Source organism: Astyanax mexicanus, chromosome 17 (assembly GCF_023375975.1).
Source record: "Astyanax mexicanus isolate ESR-SI-001 chromosome 17, AstMex3_surface, whole genome shotgun sequence".
Classification (NCBI taxonomy): domain Eukaryota; kingdom Metazoa; phylum Chordata; class Actinopteri; order Characiformes; family Acestrorhamphidae; genus Astyanax; species Astyanax mexicanus.
In genome coordinates, this window is record NC_064424.1 from 12512684 (window position 1) to 12531606 (window position 18923).

The 18923-nt window shown below is 37.0% G+C and overlaps 1 protein-coding gene across 2 annotated transcripts; it reads right to left on the bottom strand.

Annotated features, from left to right (window-relative positions):
* Nucleotides 1-3734: 3734 nt before the first annotated feature.
* Nucleotides 3735-17271, bottom strand: zgc:165604 (immunoglobulin domain-containing protein). Of its 2 annotated transcripts, XM_049466292.1 has the most exons (7): nucleotides 17117-17197; nucleotides 12024-12168; nucleotides 9913-10067; nucleotides 9613-9811; nucleotides 6092-6247; nucleotides 5411-5533; nucleotides 3735-4155 (listed from the first exon to the last, which is right to left on the bottom strand). In XM_049466292.1, the coding sequence occupies exons 2-7, from the start codon at nucleotides 12049-12051 to the stop codon at nucleotides 3956-3958; spliced, it is 861 nt and encodes a 286-aa protein (XP_049322249.1). In that variant the 5' UTR covers nucleotides 12052-12168; nucleotides 17117-17197; the 3' UTR covers nucleotides 3735-3955. The 2 variants fall into 2 exon arrangements, with proteins under 2 accessions (XP_049322249.1, XP_007260793.3); XM_007260731.4 differs by lacking the exon at nucleotides 12024-12168 and having other exon boundaries at nucleotides 17117-17271.
* Nucleotides 17272-18923: the final 1652 nt, after the last annotated feature.

Genomic DNA, 18923 nt, shown 5'->3' on the forward strand with positions numbered 1-18923 from the left:
TGAGTATGAAGAAGCAAAGCCCACTGGATAGAAATGTAAAAAGGTTATGTTGTGCTTTGATTGTGCTTCTAATAGGAGGTTATCTGATTAGGCTTTTAAGGCTCTTATGGAAGTGTCTTAGTTTTGGTTTGTTTGGTTTCTGCTGCATTTGTTTCACTCTTTGTGAGCTTAGCCAGGGCTGTACTTGTAGCAACCGATAAATGTGAGATATCATGATGGCCATTATGCAGCAGAACCAGACTTCGTGAATGTTTTTTTTTTTTCACAGGTAAAGGAATGTGGTGCAGCAAAGAAGTACAAAAGAAGATACTGAATGCTGATCTCGTTGTTTGTGTTGTATGGAGTCTATTGAACTGTTAGTTAGTGCAGTATAATGCTTTCACTGAAGGTAGACACCAGTTGTTAGTGAAGCACCAGTCAGAATGATGCTCGTTCACGTGGTGGAATTTTTCTTCTTCTTTCTAAATCTGTCTATTCCTTAATTCCCCTTGACTAAATCTAGATTGATAAAATGTAGAGTTTTGCATGGCCATGCTCAGTTCATAAGGATCATAACCCTTTGTTTCTGCATAAACAAAACCACATTTAAAATACAGCCCTTTAAAGTTCTTTAAGTTATGCAGAAAGAGTAGAGGTGTTGAGCCTGGGTGTTTCCATTTGAAATGCTTGAAAAGCTATCTAAAGACATCTAAGCTATGTATAACAACTAACTGTAAGTGGTCAGAATTTCACCACATTACATGATGGTTCTAACCACCCACTTTCCAGCCCCCCCCACACACACACACACACATCCACCACACACAGGGTACATGGTTATCACAATGTATGTCCTTGCAACACAAGCTGGGAGGTTCTGTGAGCAGATTGTTTTGCTCTTTCCTGGTTTTAGGCACCGTGTATGTTTGTGGTAATGGTGTCAGTGGCACTGCTTGCGTTCTCTAGCCCTCCTCAGGTCTTAAAGATGCTCACTTTTTTAATATATAAAAGAGGTCCAGTTTGACATCCCTGTTCTCACACACTTGCTAAGCAATGGTCAGCCAGTGCCCCTTTTCTATAGAGACTGTACTTGTACAAGTGACAAAACAGAGCTGGGCAGAGGTGTGACGTCCCTTTCTCTCACTCTTTCTCATTTTCTCTTCATCAGGACCATTTTTATGTGTTTTTCTCTCTGTCGCTCATCTTCAGTGTAATTTTTTTCTTTTCTTTCCAAAGCGACAGGAAGGGGTTTTGCTTCATTTTTTTTTCCTTTCTTATTTGGAGGAAGGCAAGCACAAGTTACTGGACAGTTTTGGGTGTCAATAATAAAAGGGATTGAACGAATCTCTGCCATTTATGTACAGCATGTTTTGTATATAAATATATATTTAAAAATATATAAATATATTTTATTATTATTGGATTTCTGGTTATTTTTCAAAGAAAGACACTACTTTGAGTTTTAGGGGAGCCATGTTCCTGTATTCCCCTTTCATGGAGAGGCTTGAGCTTTTTTTTTTTTTCTTTTCTTTTTTTTTTTTTAAATCATCTTTTAGTTAAATGGAGGATTGTTTTATTTAAAAGCTGTTATTCAATATTCAGAGTTATGTACAGTTTTTTTTATGTGATTTTTTTTTTCTCTCCTATTTAAATTAAAGCTTTTTTTTGTCATCGTTTGCAGAGCAGTCACTGTAAATGTGTGCTTTTGTTTAAAAGTGGAAAGTCCTTTCACGTGTGTCTATAGCTAGAGATATACTTGCTGTTTGGCCGTGCATTCACCTCAGCAACTGGCTGCATCACGGGCATAACTGTTTACTTGCTGTGTGTTACTGGAGGCTTCCACTAGAAGATTCTGCACGCCACAATAGCAAGAGCACACCATACAGATGTGGTTAGTTGTTGATGTTGCCATGTATTGCACCTCATGTGTGCATCCTCTTTATTCAGTAATGCATCATAGTATTATTCAGTAACTACAGGGACTCTTTGTTCCAACTGGTTAACATGTTTCAGTTTAACATGGTTAAAAATGTCCAGGTATTAGTGGTACAATTATTACAAATATGAAACATTACTGTCTGCCATTGCTTTGTGTTGCTTTTTCCTATATCCTGCCCCAAACAAACCAGACCAAGGGGTTAAACACTTATTTAAAATTGTTGATTTACAAATGGCTCTTTTGCAGCAGCTGCATAGGGACTGGGTTATTTCTGTGTTTATATTTAGGATTATGGTAACTAGGCCTAGAGCCACTGGTGCTTCTTTTCAAAAGCTATGTTCCTTTTTTATTTCTTGTTTTCAAACATTAAAAACATTTGATTACCCTAAAATCATGAAAAAAGTTACCTTAAAAGTCAATCATACTTGCAGTATGATATCGTTGTAAAACTGAAATAAGAGACCACTTAATTATGAGTTACTTTTATTTTACTAAATTGAAAACCTTTGGAATATAAACAAGAGGTACATGGATGCCATCAAACCACATTGAGCTGCTTGAATTTTTGCACCAGGAGTGGCATAAAATTATCCAAAAGCAGTGTGTAAGACTGGTTGAGGAGAACATGCCAAGATGCATGAAAACTGTGATTAAAAACCAGGGTCATTCCACCAAATATTGAGGTTTAAACTCTGAAAACCTTATGAATATGAACTAGTTTTCTTTGCATTATTTAAGGTCTTTTTTGTTATTTCAGCCATTTCTCATTTTCTGCAAATAAATGCTCTAAATTGCAATATTTTTATTAGGAATTTGGGAGAAATGTCTGTAGTTTATAGAATAAAGCACCAATCTTCATTTTTGTGTATATACAGGGGTTGGACAATGAAACGGAAACACCTGTCATTTTAGTGTGGGAGGTTTAATGGCAATCTTTATTAATTGTTTATTGCACCAGTAAGAGCAGAGTGTGAAGGTTCAATTTGCAGAGTAAGAGCACAGTTCTGCTCTATATATTGCAATGCACACAACATTATGTGTGACAAACCAGAGTTCAAAAGAGGACAAATTGTTGGTGCACGTCTTGCTGGAGCATCTGTGACCAAGACAGCAAGTCTTTGTGATGTATCGAGAGCCACGGTATCCAGGGTAATGTCAGCATACCACCAAGAATGATGAACCACATCCAACAGGATTAACTGTGGACGCTGTGAGAGGAAGCTGTCTGAAAGGGATGTTCGGGTGCTAACCCGGATTGTATCCAAAAAACTTAAACACGGCTGCTCAAATCACGACAGAATTCAATGTACACCTCAGCTCTCCTGTTTCCACCAGAACTGTCTGTCGGGATAAGTTATTGTGGTCTAAAACCAGGTGTTTAAATTTCACCCTGTATGGATGATTATAAAAAGCAACTGTATATATAAAAAGCAAAATCAGAAAAATATATTCAAAACCTGAAGAGGTATCTTATTTTTTTTTTTTTTTTTTTTCAGAGCTGTAGTTGCATAAATAAAAGGTGCTGTACACCTTTTAAACACAGTATATGATCTGTAAATAATACACTTTTGCTGGGTTTTGGATTCACTGTTGATTATTTAAGTCTAATAACTCTTTTGCTTAGTAATTATTTTGTATTCTATGGTTAATTTTCTCTTTTCTCACTGGTCTGCTATTGTATGATTGGCATTAGCCTGTAAGTGTAATAGTACTTACAACTAACCAGACATTTTTAACAGCTTCGTGTGCTTAATCATGATTAAATTAATCTGATTGGCACGACTAATTATTATTAAGAAATGACAGTGATCAGCTGTAAAATAGAGAAGAAGGTCTGTTGAATTAGTTTATTGAAGTCTAATCAGTAGTACAGTACATGTACACATTTTGAACTTGGACTAAAAGGTTATCTTCTTCTAAACCCTCCCCCACCCTCAGCCCAGCATGGAAAAACAGCTCATAGAAAGATGATGTTGAGATATCAGTATTAAAATCAGTCCCAGTGCAAAAGACCCCCATCCCCTCTCCTCTTCATCTTCAGACAAATGAGCGCTTGATGAGAGAGGGGGTGTATCTGATCTCATTGTAGCACTCCTCATCCTCACGCCTGTTCCTCCACTTACTCTCCTGAGCCGAGCGATGGAGCCACAGCACCAGCACCAGCAGAGCCAGCAGCACCAGAGCCATGAACAGAGTCAGCAGCACCCCCTGCAGAACCCCGGGGGAATCATCAGAAGCTGCAGAGAGACAGAGAGTGAGACAGGTGTGTTTAACAACAAGACACAACAGAGTAGCTCTTATACTCCCAGCAGAATTTCTCAACAGCTGAACACACACTGTTCCAAGATGTTAGAAAATGCATTATTTTATCCCTTCCATGCAAAGTCTTTGATATTTGATGCATGCAGTGCTGCAAAAGCATTTTTCAGGTTAACAAAGACATTTTTAAAAAAGTACATTATGCCTTTTGTACTCTTCATTTTGTACAAAATATCTACAAGAACATTTTTTTATGTTGTTCTGAACCAAAAAATGGAAAATTTGCTCATAAATCTGCTTACAGGGATAATAAATGTGAGGATGTAATTATTGGCTTTAATTTGCCTCTTCTTCTCCATTGCCTCTTTATTTTGAAAAACTGAGACATAACAATTCACTACAGTTTTTACAGAGTAATATGGCTCAGGATCAATATTAATATAACATGCCTTTTGTGTCTGCAGCATACATGTTTAATTGTCCTTCAAACACTGTGCAAATATACATGTTCCACAATTTATTCTATATGAACCCATGGTTACTAATCTTAGTAATGTTATTAAGTGTTTTGTGGGGGTTGTGGATTTCCCATGTCTGCAGTGATGTCAGACTCGAAGTGGAATAATTATTTTATGTGGTTAAAATGAACATTTTCTAGTTTTTATTCATGTATTCCTTGAATTTATCTTTATTTTTGTAAAAATGTCAAGCTATGTAATGTCTAAGAATTCTTTTTTAACACTTTTAATCTGGGATGAGCGGCTCTTTAATACTGTTCTATTCTCAAGGGATAGAAAACAATTGCTGCATGTTCAATAATTATTAATATTATTTTTTTTATTTAATATTTCTCATTCTGTCTCCATACTTTGCTGAGCTAAACTTAAGCTGATTATCCTGTCGTGGTAGAATATGACATCATATTTTCATCATATTTTTCGGAAATTGTCCACCCTGTCCTTGTCAAACAGCTTGCTTTAACAGAGCGGATGCAGCCATTGCAGGACAAAATATATATTTCTTTACTCATCTTGATATTCAAGTTATTCTGATGACCAAAGTATACAATGTGAAGATGTACTGGTTTTATTTGCATGTCTCTTATGTAAGCATTATTTTTGAATCCCTCTGTGACACAGAAAGCAATTCAAACTAATGTTTTCACAGAGAATAAAAATGGTTTGTGAAATCGTCTGATTGGAAGCTGAACTGGAAGGTCTGGAAGAGACTCACGGGTGTACACTGACAGGTTCACGTAGCAGTTCTGAGTGCCCAGCAGGTTGGTGACAGAGCAGCGATACACGCCAGAGTTCTGTGCAGAAACGTTGATGATTTTCACAGAGCCCATTCGTTCCCCTTTAAAAAAAAATAAGCAGAGGTTTTAGTAAAACTGAAATGTAGTCAAATGCCAATTGCCAAACCTTTTTACATCAAGCACCAAAAAGCACAGGGCCTATCCAGATCAGTCAATGGTGACATGCCTATTTTGGAGCACCATTTTGGACACCTACTGACAACTGTAGCAGTGCATATTTTTACATATGGCACCTGATTGGCAGCACCTGGGGGTAAGTAAAATCTACAGCTAAATAAGCTGTTTGGCATTGGCAGAGAGGATTTGTCAATTTTTTTAAAAGAAAAAAAATCATAGGCGCAACCCTTATACTCAGCTCTGCTGCTCATCCCACAAATGCACATTCCTTACAAATATGGCTCCATTTAAAAGAGAAATGAATATGCTTTCCAGCCCTGAATCGTTACAACAAAGAAATAATCTACCGAACACACATTTCCTTATTGTGTGTGCTGTGTTTAGTTCTGATATCATAACTATCTGAAATCTTACATTAGATTACATTTAAAATCTAAAATAGACATTTGTTTTGGTAATGGGATGTATTTGCCAGTATTTACCCTCCATGTTGACAGGCAGGATGATCTTTTCTGGATTCAGCTTTTCCCAGCTCATCTGTGGAATGGGGATCCCCTCCACCACTAAACAAGACAGGGCCACGCTGCCCCCCGCATCAGTGTCCCCCTCCCACAAGCACACAGGTAGGGACGGGGGCGCTGCACAGACACACAGCAGAGAGACCATGCTATCATGATGATGAGGAGAGCCATAGATCAGAATAATGTACATAATCTTCCATTACTGATCCATAACCATGCACCACATTTTCTGTAATGAGGAAATTGTCTCTTAAAGTTGGGTCACCAGACAGAAGAAAGTAGCTTTAAGCTACTGCATCTCAGGCTGGATTCTACATCTGGAACTACCCTGGTGAGGCAGAGCTGTACTGTACTGTGCTGTGATGTCAGTTCAGTGTGCTGCAGCATTAGCTTAAAGCTAGCATTATCTTAATTACAACTCTTAAACAGTCTCATAATTCAGAGGATACAGTGTTGTTCAGAAAAAAATGTACACAGAATAAAATGTACAGGGTTCTGAACATATTTATTTAACACAGAATGTGATAGAGGTGAGTTAAAAAAAAGCCCATTCATTCTGGCCTTATAGAAATTCAGCTTAGACACGGAGCACCAAATATGGGCATAGACATACTACAAATACTACATGGGACATTCCAGGATTTTGGTACATTTCCTGTCCCACCACTTACATTTCAAATGTACATATCCTAAATATCTAAATGACTATTTTTTGTGAAAAATGTACTTGTTATAAGACAAACTGTAAAATATGGTGGAAAAATAAGCTCCATAGATATTATTCAAAAGACAGAATACCTTTGAACCTCCTCAAAAATGGCCGTTTTCTCTTGTCCCACACATTGGGTGACCAACTCCTTTGGCAAATTTAACAATTAAAATAAGCTCTAAATAAATCACTTCCTCTTGTATATTGTTGATATGCATCTCCTTTACTTATGAAAACAACTTCTTTGGTCTACATTGTATTGCATTTTACAGTTTTTATGCTATTAAGTCGTGTCCCACAACATGCGCGCAACCCTGTTACCATAAGGAATTTTACCTGCAGAGAAAGAGTTAAAAATATTTGTCTACTGGCACAAAGGAAGTGACATCACAAGGACATTTTCTGCCCACATGGCAAGACCAAGAGTAAGTGCTCTAACAATTTTCAATTTTTTTTTCCAAATATGTTTGTCCAAGTTGTGTGTGTCTCTCAGTGAACGCAACCCTGTTACTCATATTGTAAGACTAATAATGAGTAGAGTCAAAATTTACTTTATATACTTATATAACCATGTTTGATCTTGATCTTTTATACATAGCTAAATTTTACAGTTAGCATCTGTTCCTGGGGTAAACCACAACTTAGCCTAGATTTGCAACCCTGTTACTCGCAACCCTGTTACTGTAAGTTACCAAATATATTGCGTAATCTAATTAAAAAAACTGCTTTGATACCTGAGCTTGACGAATCAAACTTTTTGATAGTCTATTACCCTGTATTTAATAAATATATGACTAAAAATGATCAAATTGAATATCAAATTTTCAGAAGTGACCACCCCTGAAATGTACCAAAATTCTGGAATGTCCCACAAAGTGCTGACTAAAAAATAACGCAGCAGTTCTAAAAGAAATAGCATCTTTCTCTTGGTGTTGGTAGCGTTGTTACTAAGGGGCTAGTTACTTACAAGCACTAATCAATAGCAGTTATTTTTTTTTTTTTGCATGTCTCTCTCTCTCTCTCTCCCTGCCTCTTTCTCTCTTTCTCACAGGAAGTACTTCTCACTTGCCCTTATAAGGTTAAAACCAGCTGCCCAATGAGAGACCTATCTGGGGTAATTAGGGGAGGGGCCAATCTTTGAAATGCAGGAGCCAGAGACGGAGGACTTCTCTCACAGGTGCTGTGCTTTCAGTTGTGGCTGTGTTTGTATTTCTCTCTTTCATCTCTTTTGTCAGGACAAATTTGTCTAGATATTTGACCTGTTAACTACCTAACTTTAACTGTTTCTAGAGTTTAGGACTCTGTGCTTGGTATGTGCTTTGTTTTGTATTTTTTTTAGCTAATTTAACCAGAGTTTCTCACTTTGTTAGGTTGTGCTGCATGAGGTTTTAAGCAGGTAAGAGAGGTGCATCTATATTTTACAGCACATAAACCTCTGCTCTGTTTGTCCATTATCCTAGTAAAAACTAGACACTACCTGGTGTTTTAGTTATTGGTAAGATATATGTTTAAGGTAGTTAGATTTTTTTCCATTTTTTAAATATCTACTTACTCTTAGAGCAGGGAAGTGTGGTTGTCTTTCTTTCTACTATCTTGGGTGAATCCTCCCTGTGATTGAATTGGTTTCCATACTTTCAACCTTTGACTTGATTTAGTTCCCTTACGCTCAGCTTTGATTTGATTCTGGTTCCTTTATTCTCAGCCTTGCCTCGATTCAGTTCTGTTATATTCAGTCTTTGATTTGATTCGGTTCAGTGAAAATCGAGTCAGTCACTAGAGAGCTACTCCTCATATAACTGAATTCTCCCAGTGATTTGAATTGAGTCGATTCCTAAAGAAAATTGTGTGCAGTGATTCTTAACTGGTGGTCACTTTCTGGGCAGATTGTGAACAGCTTGTAAAAAAATAAATTAATTAAAAATAATGAGTTGGTGCTCATCTAATTTTGTACTTGTTTTTTTTTTTTTTTTTTTTAAATGTATTTTCCCCTTAATTTACTCAAGTCAAATAATGTGCAGAGAAGTCAAACATATAATTTTGTGGCCTTATTTTTTGCAGGTTTAATATTTAATGTTGTAGTAGTTTTTATGTGTAGCTGTCATGATCCTCACTTTCTAATCTTTTTTTTTTTTTTGTATTTCAAAAAAGAATTGTGCCATAAGATTTGAGGCTAGTTGAGAACCCCTGTGCTGTAGAATTTTTAGCTTTAAAAATACTTTATTTCCTCTCTACTTTCTAATGACTGACATTAAACTTACTTATGACTACTGCCACTTTGTGTGGCTGACTTTCTGTGTTTTTATTTTATAAATCTTACTCTTTTTAGTAAAACCACTCACAAACACTGTTGGACTATATAGGGGAGTAGGGGAAATACATTGGTGGCATCTGACTAAAGTACAATGCTGGGGTTTAGTAAGAAAATGAGCCGTTCTTTTGCTAATTGACTTTATATACCTGTGGCAATGATGCTAAATGTGCTCCTGTTTTCATTGATGTGTCCCAGTATGTTCTGTTTTGTGTGTGGGTATGTGTATTAAACAGTATTGCCTGTGCAGTCTGTGAATAATCACTGTTGTAGGTTCATGGATTAAGAAATAAAAATGCTTCTCTGTGTGCAGCTTCTTTGTATGCATGCTGCATGATTGCTGCCTGTGTCAAGCTAAAAATAGAAGCAGAACAGAGACGGTCTTAAATCTGAACACACAGAATCAACGCTTGCTTTAGCCGTCTGCACAGCTTTAGCGATTTATTTATTTTTTTAATTTCATACCCAGAACACCGAGGCTGAGTTCTCCAATGCCAGGGTCTCCGGTCTCTGGGGGGTTGCTCACCACGCAGCGGTATGTGCCAGCATCAGACACCCGCGTGTCATTCAGGATGACATCTGCACTCCAGGGCATGTCGGCAAACGACACCCTGCCAGTGAAGGCTGGGCTTTCAATCACCTGGCCTTGATCATACACGATCACCTGCACCACAAATAAACATATATTCACATTACTGACAATTACTGGTAGAAAATAAAATAAAAATACAAACATTTCAAACACCATTAACTGATAATGCAAACCTGTAATGGAGAGTGCGGCTCTGAGGCGGGGGTCAGTGTCCAGATGATGCTGAGACGAAACAAGGGCATCATGGTGAGAAAGGAGCAGGGTAAAGTGACCGAGTCACCCTGAACCACCTCCAGAACAGACTCCCTCACCGTCACACGCACAGCACCTAATATCAGACCAACAATACACCTACTCTTAATAATTTATCATTATAAACCACATATCACTAGATAATCCTTCAAATTACAATATACTGTTTCATTCAGATTATAAGAAGTAAACCGTATTAAGACAGAATGCCATAAATAATAAAAATAGTGTCTCAACCTATGCATGCAAAATGTAGCATCTTATATACATACTAAAATGTATAGTTTACATACGTAACAATGCAGTTTAAACAAATGGAAGTAAGTACACTTTATACATATTACAAATCATAGTCTGCACACTGTAGCCATATTAAAAACTGCATACTATTAAAAACTAGTATGCAAATAAGAAAAATATACTACGTAGTATGTATAATAGAGTGTCCTGTGCAAAATATTTGAAGTTGCATACTACGTAGTATGCATACTATTTATTTTAGTATGGATAGTACATACTAATTGAATGTTGCGGACAAAAAAATTGAAATAGCATACTACATAGTATGCATACTATTTATTTTAGTATGGATAGTACATACTAATTGAGTGTTGCCCAAAAAATGTTGAAGTAGCATACTACGTAGTATGCATACTATTTATTTTAGTATGGATAGTACATACTAATTGAGTGTTGCGCACAAAAAATTAAAGCAGCATACTACGTAGTATGCATACTATTTATTTTAGTATGGATAGTACATACTAATTGAGTGTTGCCCAAAAACAATTATGTAGCATACTACGTAGTATGCATACTATTTATTTTAGTATGGATAGTACATACTAATTAAGTTTTGCGCACAAAATATTTGAAATAGCATACTGCGTAGTATGCATACTATTTATTTTAGTATGGATAGTACATACTTACTGATTGTCGCACACAAATTATTTGAAGTAGCATACTATGTAGTATGCATACTATATATTTTAGTATGGATAGTACATACTAATTGAGTTTTGTGCAAAAAAAATTTAATAGCATACTACGTAGTATGCATACTATATATTTTAGTATGGATAGTACATACTAACTGATTGTCGCACACAAATTATTTGAAGTAGCATACTATGTAGTATGCATACTATATATTTTAGTATGGATAGGACATACTAATTGAGTGTTGCTCCCAAAAAATTTGAAGCAGCATACTACGTAGTATGCATACTATATATTTTAGTATGGATAGTACATACTAACTGATTGTCGCACACAAATTATTTGAAGTAGCATACTATGTAGTATGCATACTATATATTTTAGTATGGATAGGACATACTAATTGAGTGTTGCTCCCAAAAAATTTGAAGCAGCATACTACGTAGTATGCATACTATATATTTTAGTATGGATAGTACATACTAATTAAGTGTTGCATGCAAAATATTTAAAATAGCATACTGCAAAACATGCATACTACATACTTTGTAATTTTACACAGTAGAGCATATACTTCTGCAGTATTTAAGAACGATATATATATATATAAACTATATACTTTTTATACTTCTTTAATGCACTTTTTGTGCAACTTTAGGCTGAACAGATTAATTACTAAGCATGCTTTGTAAAAGCTTCATTAATTTGCCAGTGACATCCATGAGTATATTTTAGGCTTATGATATTATGATAAATGCATATAAAGAAAAGCATTTTTTGTGCTTCTTTACAGAAAGTTAAAAAGAATCCTTTTTATTGTTTTTAATAATGCTGTTTTATCAAAAAATAAAATTTATACATTGACACATTAAAACAACAGTTTTTTCATTGACGCTCCACACCAAAAAAAACTGTCTTTATAAACTTTATTAAGCACATCTGAATTGTAGTCTGTGTTTGTGGGCGCCCCCTACAGTAAGTGAATATAATTCACTTTTACACCACTGAAGTCCAACAACCTGCACCTTGAAGTTCACATCTATACCCATCTAGCTCAGAGACACAGAACTGATATCTGAAGTAAAAGAACCTGTAATACTTGTACTTGTCCTCATCATCAGTGCTTTTTTTTTGCCTCCACTCCTGCCTATACTGGGCAAGCCGTAGAATCTCGTTTCAGGACTTCTCAGCTTCTTCCATCTTCTTCTCCATGTTCCGAGATGTCGACCAATGCCCTGCAGGACATTATACTGTAGTTTAAACCTGATCGTTCCCAGACCTCCTTGTGGATAACCTTCTGCTCCCACCAGATACAAAAAATCCTCCTCCGGCATCTACCCTCAAACCCTCTCAGCCTGCAATCAATTTTCTTGTTTGTTCAGACCCGACAATGAACTGGTAGATCTTCAGTTTTATATTTTATATTGGATGGCGGTAGATTTCCACACTCTACTGAGTTTCTTGAACGCTTTTGCTGCCTGTCTCATTGTAGAAGTAATGAAAGAGTTGCAGTAGTCAAGTATTGAGATGACAAGAATCTGCACGAGCACCTGAGTGGCTTCCTAAAAAAAAAAAAAAAAGGCAAACGTGCAACATAGAACCAAAACATTACAATAAATACAGTAGACAAGATAGTAGACAGTGCAGTATTGATATGGTACCATCTAAAATATGTGGTGAGGATGAGGAGATATCCTTATATGTTAGACATGATCACAGCAGTTACTGAGGTAGAGAATATATACTGTAGTTTTAAGTGATATAAAGTAGTAGCATAAAAAAATGCTATTGGGTGTAGAGTGTTGTGTGAGGAGTGGTGGGGGGTTCAGTTCACTCCTTGTGTGTTGAGGAGTCTTATAGACTGGTGAAAGAAGCTGTTGCACAGTTTGGTAGTGGAGGCTCGAATGTTCTGGTATCTTTTGCCAGATGTCAATAGTGCAAAGAGTCTGTGTGAGAGGTGGGTGGGTGGGGTCTTCCACAATGTTGGTGGCTTTGAGGATGCAGTGCATGGTGTGGATGTCGATGATGGAGGGGAGAAAGACAATGATCTTCTCAGCTGTCCGCACACTGTAGGGGGTCTTGCGATCCGAAATGTTGCAGTTCCCAAACCAGACGGTAATGCAGGTGCTCAAGATGCTCTCTACAGTCCATCTGTAGAACATAGTGAGAATGGAAGGTGGAAGATATGCTTTCCCCCTGGAACTTGAAGGATGGATCATCAGGCTAACTGTTAAAGCTGTTCCATCCACTCTGTGTTTTCCTGGATATCTTTACAGTGGCTTGCAAAATTAAAAAATCATCTTTCATCCACAAACTTAAATGTATTTTACTAAGTTTTAAGTGATATACCAACAACAACAATAATAATAACAAGAATAGTCAAGTGGAAGGAAAATTATACATGGTTTTCAATTTTTTTTCAAGAAAATGACATGTGACATGCATAAGTATTCAACCCCCTTTACTCTGAAATCCCTGAATAAAATCCAGTGCAATCAACTCAAAGTCACTTAATTAGTTAATAGAGTTCAGCTGTGTGTAATTCAGTATAAAGTATAAATACAGTATGAATACACCTGTTCTGTAAAGGCCTCAGTAGTTTGTTAGACAACACTAATGAACAAACAGCATCAAGACCAAGGAACTCAAAAAGGTAGGTCAGAGATAAAGTTGTAGAGAAGTTTAAAGCAGGATCCCAAGCTTTGATTGACTCAATGAGCAATGTTTAATCAATCATCCAAAAATGGAAAAGTATTATACAACCACAAATATACCAAGGCACGGCCATGGTCCACCCAAACTGACAGATTGAGCAAGGAGAGCACTGGTCAGACAACCAGCTAAGAGGCCCATGGTCACACTGGAAGAGCTGCAGAAATCTACAGCTCAGAGAGAATCTGGGAGAATCTGCAAGTTGTGCACTTCCCAAATCTGGCCTTTATGGAAGAGTGAAAGCAAGAAGAAAATCATTGTTGAAAGAAAGACATAAGAATTGTCGTTTGCAGTTTGCCACAAGCCATACAGGGGATTCAGCAAACATGTGAAAGAAGGTGCTGTGGTTAGATGAGACCAAAACGTAACTTTTTGGCCTAGATGCAAAGCACAATGTTTCAGAAAGGAACACTGCTTATTAACCTGAACACAGTAGTTGATGGGAAGATGGATGAAGCTAAATACAGAGCAAAGCTGTAAGAAAACCTGTTGGAGGCTGCAAAAGACTTTTGACTGGGAAGAAGATTCACCTTCCAGCAAGACGATGACCGTAAACATACAGCCAGAGCTACAGTGGAATGGTTTAGATCAAAGAACATTCGTGTGTTAGAATGACCCAGTCAAAGTCCTGACCTACATAAATCTCACTGAGCTTCTCTGGCAAGATATGAAAATTTCTCTACACAGACGCTTTCCATCCAACCTGACTGAGCTTGAGCTATTTTGCAAAGAAAAATGGACCAAAGTCTCAGTCTCTAGATGCACAAAGCTGGTATAAGTGAGTCAAAAATGACATGGTGACATTGCTTTCTTGCAATGTCTTCATAATGAAGTTATTACCATTTTATTTTCCAAATAGTACTAAAAAAAACATTACTCATTTCATGCAGTGCAGAACCCAGATGTGTCCAACGCTTCTCAGCAGATCAGTTGGAATCCAACAAAGATCATCGAGGTGAAGATGTGTTTTATTATTATTTTAAACAAACATGCACTCCATGCAGGCTTATTGAAGGTATTCTCTATGTAACATAAAATCCCATCACCAAATCATACAATAAATAGAAAAATTATCAAATGCTGCAGATCTGTTGGTAAAAGATATCATAGGACCATGGGTTTGTGCACTGCTGCATGTTCATATGTGTGTAACAAATGGAGTTGTATGCGTGTTGGGGATGCGCCTGTTGACAATCCACTGCCAAGATAGCAATGATCGTTTGACAGTTGACGTCTGTCTAGGTTTTATTCAGTCAGTGGTGCACCTGTGTTTTCCGTTGCCAAGATAGCAATACTCCAGGGATCCAGGGGTCAAGAATCAAGGGTCGGACTGGCAGACTTTGAGTTCTGGAAAAGTCTAGAATGGCCATCAGCCCTGTTCAATAACTTAAATTTAACAACAACAGCAGCAGGGGGCTCTAATATAATATATATTTAGTCCATTTGTCAATCATAAATTCCAATGTTCTAAAAGCCAGCAAAGATAAGTGAGGTAATCCACTGATAGCAGTACAATTCTTAACATGCAATCAAGCTAAAGCTTTTGTTTAACCGAAGGTTTGAGGAGGGGAAATGCTTTATATTTGATAACTGTTTATTGTTATCTTTGTCTTGTCTTTCGTATGCCTTTATCAGTCTGGAAAACGTTCCAAAGTCATTTCTATGGCTTTGGGACTTTAGTAAACCACCGTGAGCACTATTATTCACAAACGGAGAAAACATGGAAGAGTAGTGAACCTTGAAAGGAGTGAGCAGCCTTCTGTAATTACTCTAAAAGGGCACAGACAACTTATGCAGAAGGTCGCAAAAGAACCCAGAACATCATCTAAAAAACTGCAGGTTTCACTTGCCTCAGTTAAGGTCAGTGTTAATGAATCAATAATAAGAAAGAGACTGTCTAACACAATTTCAGAAAAAAAAAAACATCATACTGAATGTAAAACATGGTGGTGGTAGTCTAATGGTCCGGGGCTGCTTTGCTGCTTTAGGACCTGGACAACTTGCTGTAATTAATGTAACAATAAATTCTGCTCTCTACCAGAAAATCCTGAAGGAGAATATCAGTTTGGCCATCAGTTTGTGACTTTAAGCCTAGGCATACTTGGGTTCTGCAGCAGGACAATGATCTGAAGCACAGCAGCATGTTTACCTCTAAATGGATAAAAAATAAATAAATAAATAAATGAAGGTTTTGGAGTGGTCTAGTCAAAGTCTGATTGAGATTCTGTAGCATGATCTTAAACATGATGTTTATGCTTGAAAACCCTCCAATGTGGCTGAATTAAAACAATTCTGCAATGAAGAGTGGAACAAAATTCCTCCACAGAGATATGTAAGACTCGTGGTAAAGATTGATTGCAGTTGTTGCCGCAAAGGGTGGCAAGATTTAGTGGTCGAGTAACTTTATCCACATACAGCCAGGTTGGTTTGGATAGATTTTTTCCTTTAATAAATGAAAGGATCATTTAAAAACAGCTTTTTATATTAACTCAGGTTATCTTTGTCTGATATTAAAACGTGTTTGATCATCTAAAAATGTAATTATGATAAAAAAAAAAGAAATCTGTATGGGGGCAAGCAAACAAACAAACAGTAAAAAGTATCAAATAAACAGGCTAGAATAAACTGAAATGTTAATATAAATGGGAACCTTCAAAAATATGAGCAGAAAAAAGTGAAACTCTTGATAAATATAAAATTATATATGTAAACACCTTCTCTCTGTGCTGGCTACTATCCCCACACATGTCCAGACTCCTTGTTACTGTAATGATGTGCCCAACCCCCAACACTGCACCATCCCCAGGCCCTTTATGTGTGAGAGTGTGAGTGAGTGTGTGTGTGTGTGTGTGTGTGTGTGTGGGAACACATAGTGACTATCAAGCCATAATTACAGTTGACAGCCTCAGCTAGGCCAAACACACTGCATGAGAGAGAGAGAGAGAGAGAGAGAGAGAGAGAGAGATAGGAGGCGAGAGCGTTTGAGAGAGAGAGAGCGAGAGAGATTGCAAGAGAGACAAATCACAAAAGAGAGAGAACAATAGGGTCCATGTCCTCTTAACTAAGTCGACCCAAATGGAACATATTTGAAATATTTTCCTTTTTTTGTTTCCCAAATATATAAATCGCAAAATGACAAATATCAGTGTATATTGCACATATTACAGAACACAGAATTAATACACAAACAATTCTTAGTGTGTTTATCCCAACCTTAACCTAATCGTAACCTAATGAAATGATGTTTCATTATTGTTATTAATTTATATTTACATAAAGTCAGAATTAAGGAATTGAATCACTAAATATCCAAAAGACATCCATCAAAAATCCCTTTGATCTTCTTTTGATGAAAAACTCAAAGGGAATAATTTCTTGTTTGCATTAAAATTGAGTGCTCACACATTAAATATAACAAAAATCATTTTCGGTACAGTTATAAAAAGTAGTGAAAAAGAAAGTAGAACTCACCACACTGGAGAAAGACCAACACCACGCAGGTGATCCATAACAGGCAGCATCCTGAGCAGCCCATCACTGAGAGGGTGTGTGAGCTGTGCCCTCCATCCAGGCCTCTCTCTTTGCTCCTCTCACTGCCATCCCACTGACTGGGCAAATATAATTGAGTTATTGAGTAGCAAAAAAGAGAGAGAGAGAGAGAGAGAGAGAGAGAGATGCTTCATTTCTTTCTTTCTCTCTCTTTCTGTCTGCCTCTACCCCCCCCTCATCCTGCATACCCCCACCCGGAGAGAATTCTCTCCCTATCTCAGACCTTCCTGACTGACATTTGGGAACATTGATTTGTTTTAGCCTCTTTCAAACCTGTCTTTGCAGATCAAATTAGCCTGCGTTTATTTACAATTATGCCACCCCATCTGTTTTAATCTTAATATGTCTGACACACATACATGCTCACGCTCCAGGATCTTGGCGAGAAGCGGCAGCAGTGGGATTTTTTTTTCTTGCTGTAAAAGCACACTGAGACCAAGGCTATCAAAAAAACAAAACAAAAAAAAACACAAGAACACAGGCATACAGATACAAATATAACACTGACATGCATGTCAGTGACCATTGTCATGGGATACAGGACTGTTACTATTAAGTTTTATGGAAGCTTAAAACTGGCTGCACTACACTGACCTGCAGGATAAATGTGTGATTTCCCCCAGAATCAATGGCAGTTGCCCACAGTGGACAGCACAGTGGATGGTACTGATCTCGACCAGAGGCCTTTGGCTAGATTTGTCTAGAGATTAGATCAGGCCCAAAAAATCCAACCCAATCCGGTCCGGGCCAGTGCACGTTCTGCCCGAACTCTCATTATAAGCCTGAGCCCGACCCAACCCGACCCATAAACTGGCTGTTTTCAGGCTATTTGAATGAATAAAATCTGTTCAGAATGATGTTAATTAACATTGCAACACTAAAGAAACATAGACCTATTATTTAAGAAAGTGGAGGAGCTCAAATGTGCACCCCAAATATGAGTGATAACATTCTAACTTGTGCAACTTTTTTTTAAACAGTTTGATTTGTTTCTTACAAGGTTATAAGTTTTGAATTATTCATTATAGTTTAATTTTATCTTACTTTTTTCACTTTTTCTCCTCCAATTTAGTTAGTTTTATTTAGTTATAAACTCTCCCTGAGAGTTTATTCTAAAATCAATTCAACTCAATTGCTGTGTCAAACAACCAACTCTATTCTAATCCCATACAGAATTCTGCAGTTTCCTCAGTGTTTTCTATTGTTATTTCACAGCTGTAAACAAACACGAAAAAGAAGGGTGTTCTATCTGTAATTTAAGTTCATTTTAGTTGGTTTTATAATTACAATACAGATCCAGTTAGTTACCATTTTTTTTATTTTAATATCCGTTTCTATTAGTTTCAGTTAACTAACTGAAACTTTCAGTTTTTGCTATTACGTTCGTTTCCGTTAACAACATTGGCTACTTAGCTATATTGTGATTTTTACGGCATAGCTTTATATAAAATAAAAATAGCAATAAAAAACAAATGCCTCGGTCAGTTCAGGTTCGGGCAGAGAATCTAAGCTCTAGATTTGTTCATGTAAACATTTAAGAAACTCCATTTATTTGCCTTACGAAGCTTTTGGGTTTCATACATGCCTATGTCATAACACTAGCTCCACCATGTTTAACAGATGATGTTGCATGCTTCAGTTTATGAGCTCTTCCTTTTCTTTCTCCTGTTTTACTTTCCAAATTGTGCAGGCTTTGTAGATGCTTTCTGGCAGGACAGTCTGGCCTTCT

Excerpts from the sequence above, each read along its gene's own strand:
- zgc:165604 (XM_007260731.4), bottom strand. The coding sequence starts at position 17,180 with ATGGGCTGCTCAGGATGCTGCCTGTTATGGATCACCTGCGTGGTGTTG. Across the intron at positions 10,068-17,116 it reads GTTGGTCTTTCTCCAGTGTG|GTGCTGTGCGTGTGACGGTG; the intron begins GTGAGTTCTACT and ends GTCTGATATTAG. Across the intron at positions 6,248-9,612 it reads ACTCAGCCTCGGTGTTCTGG|CGCCCCCGTCCCTACCTGTG; the intron begins GTATGAAATTAA and ends GTGTCTGTGCAG.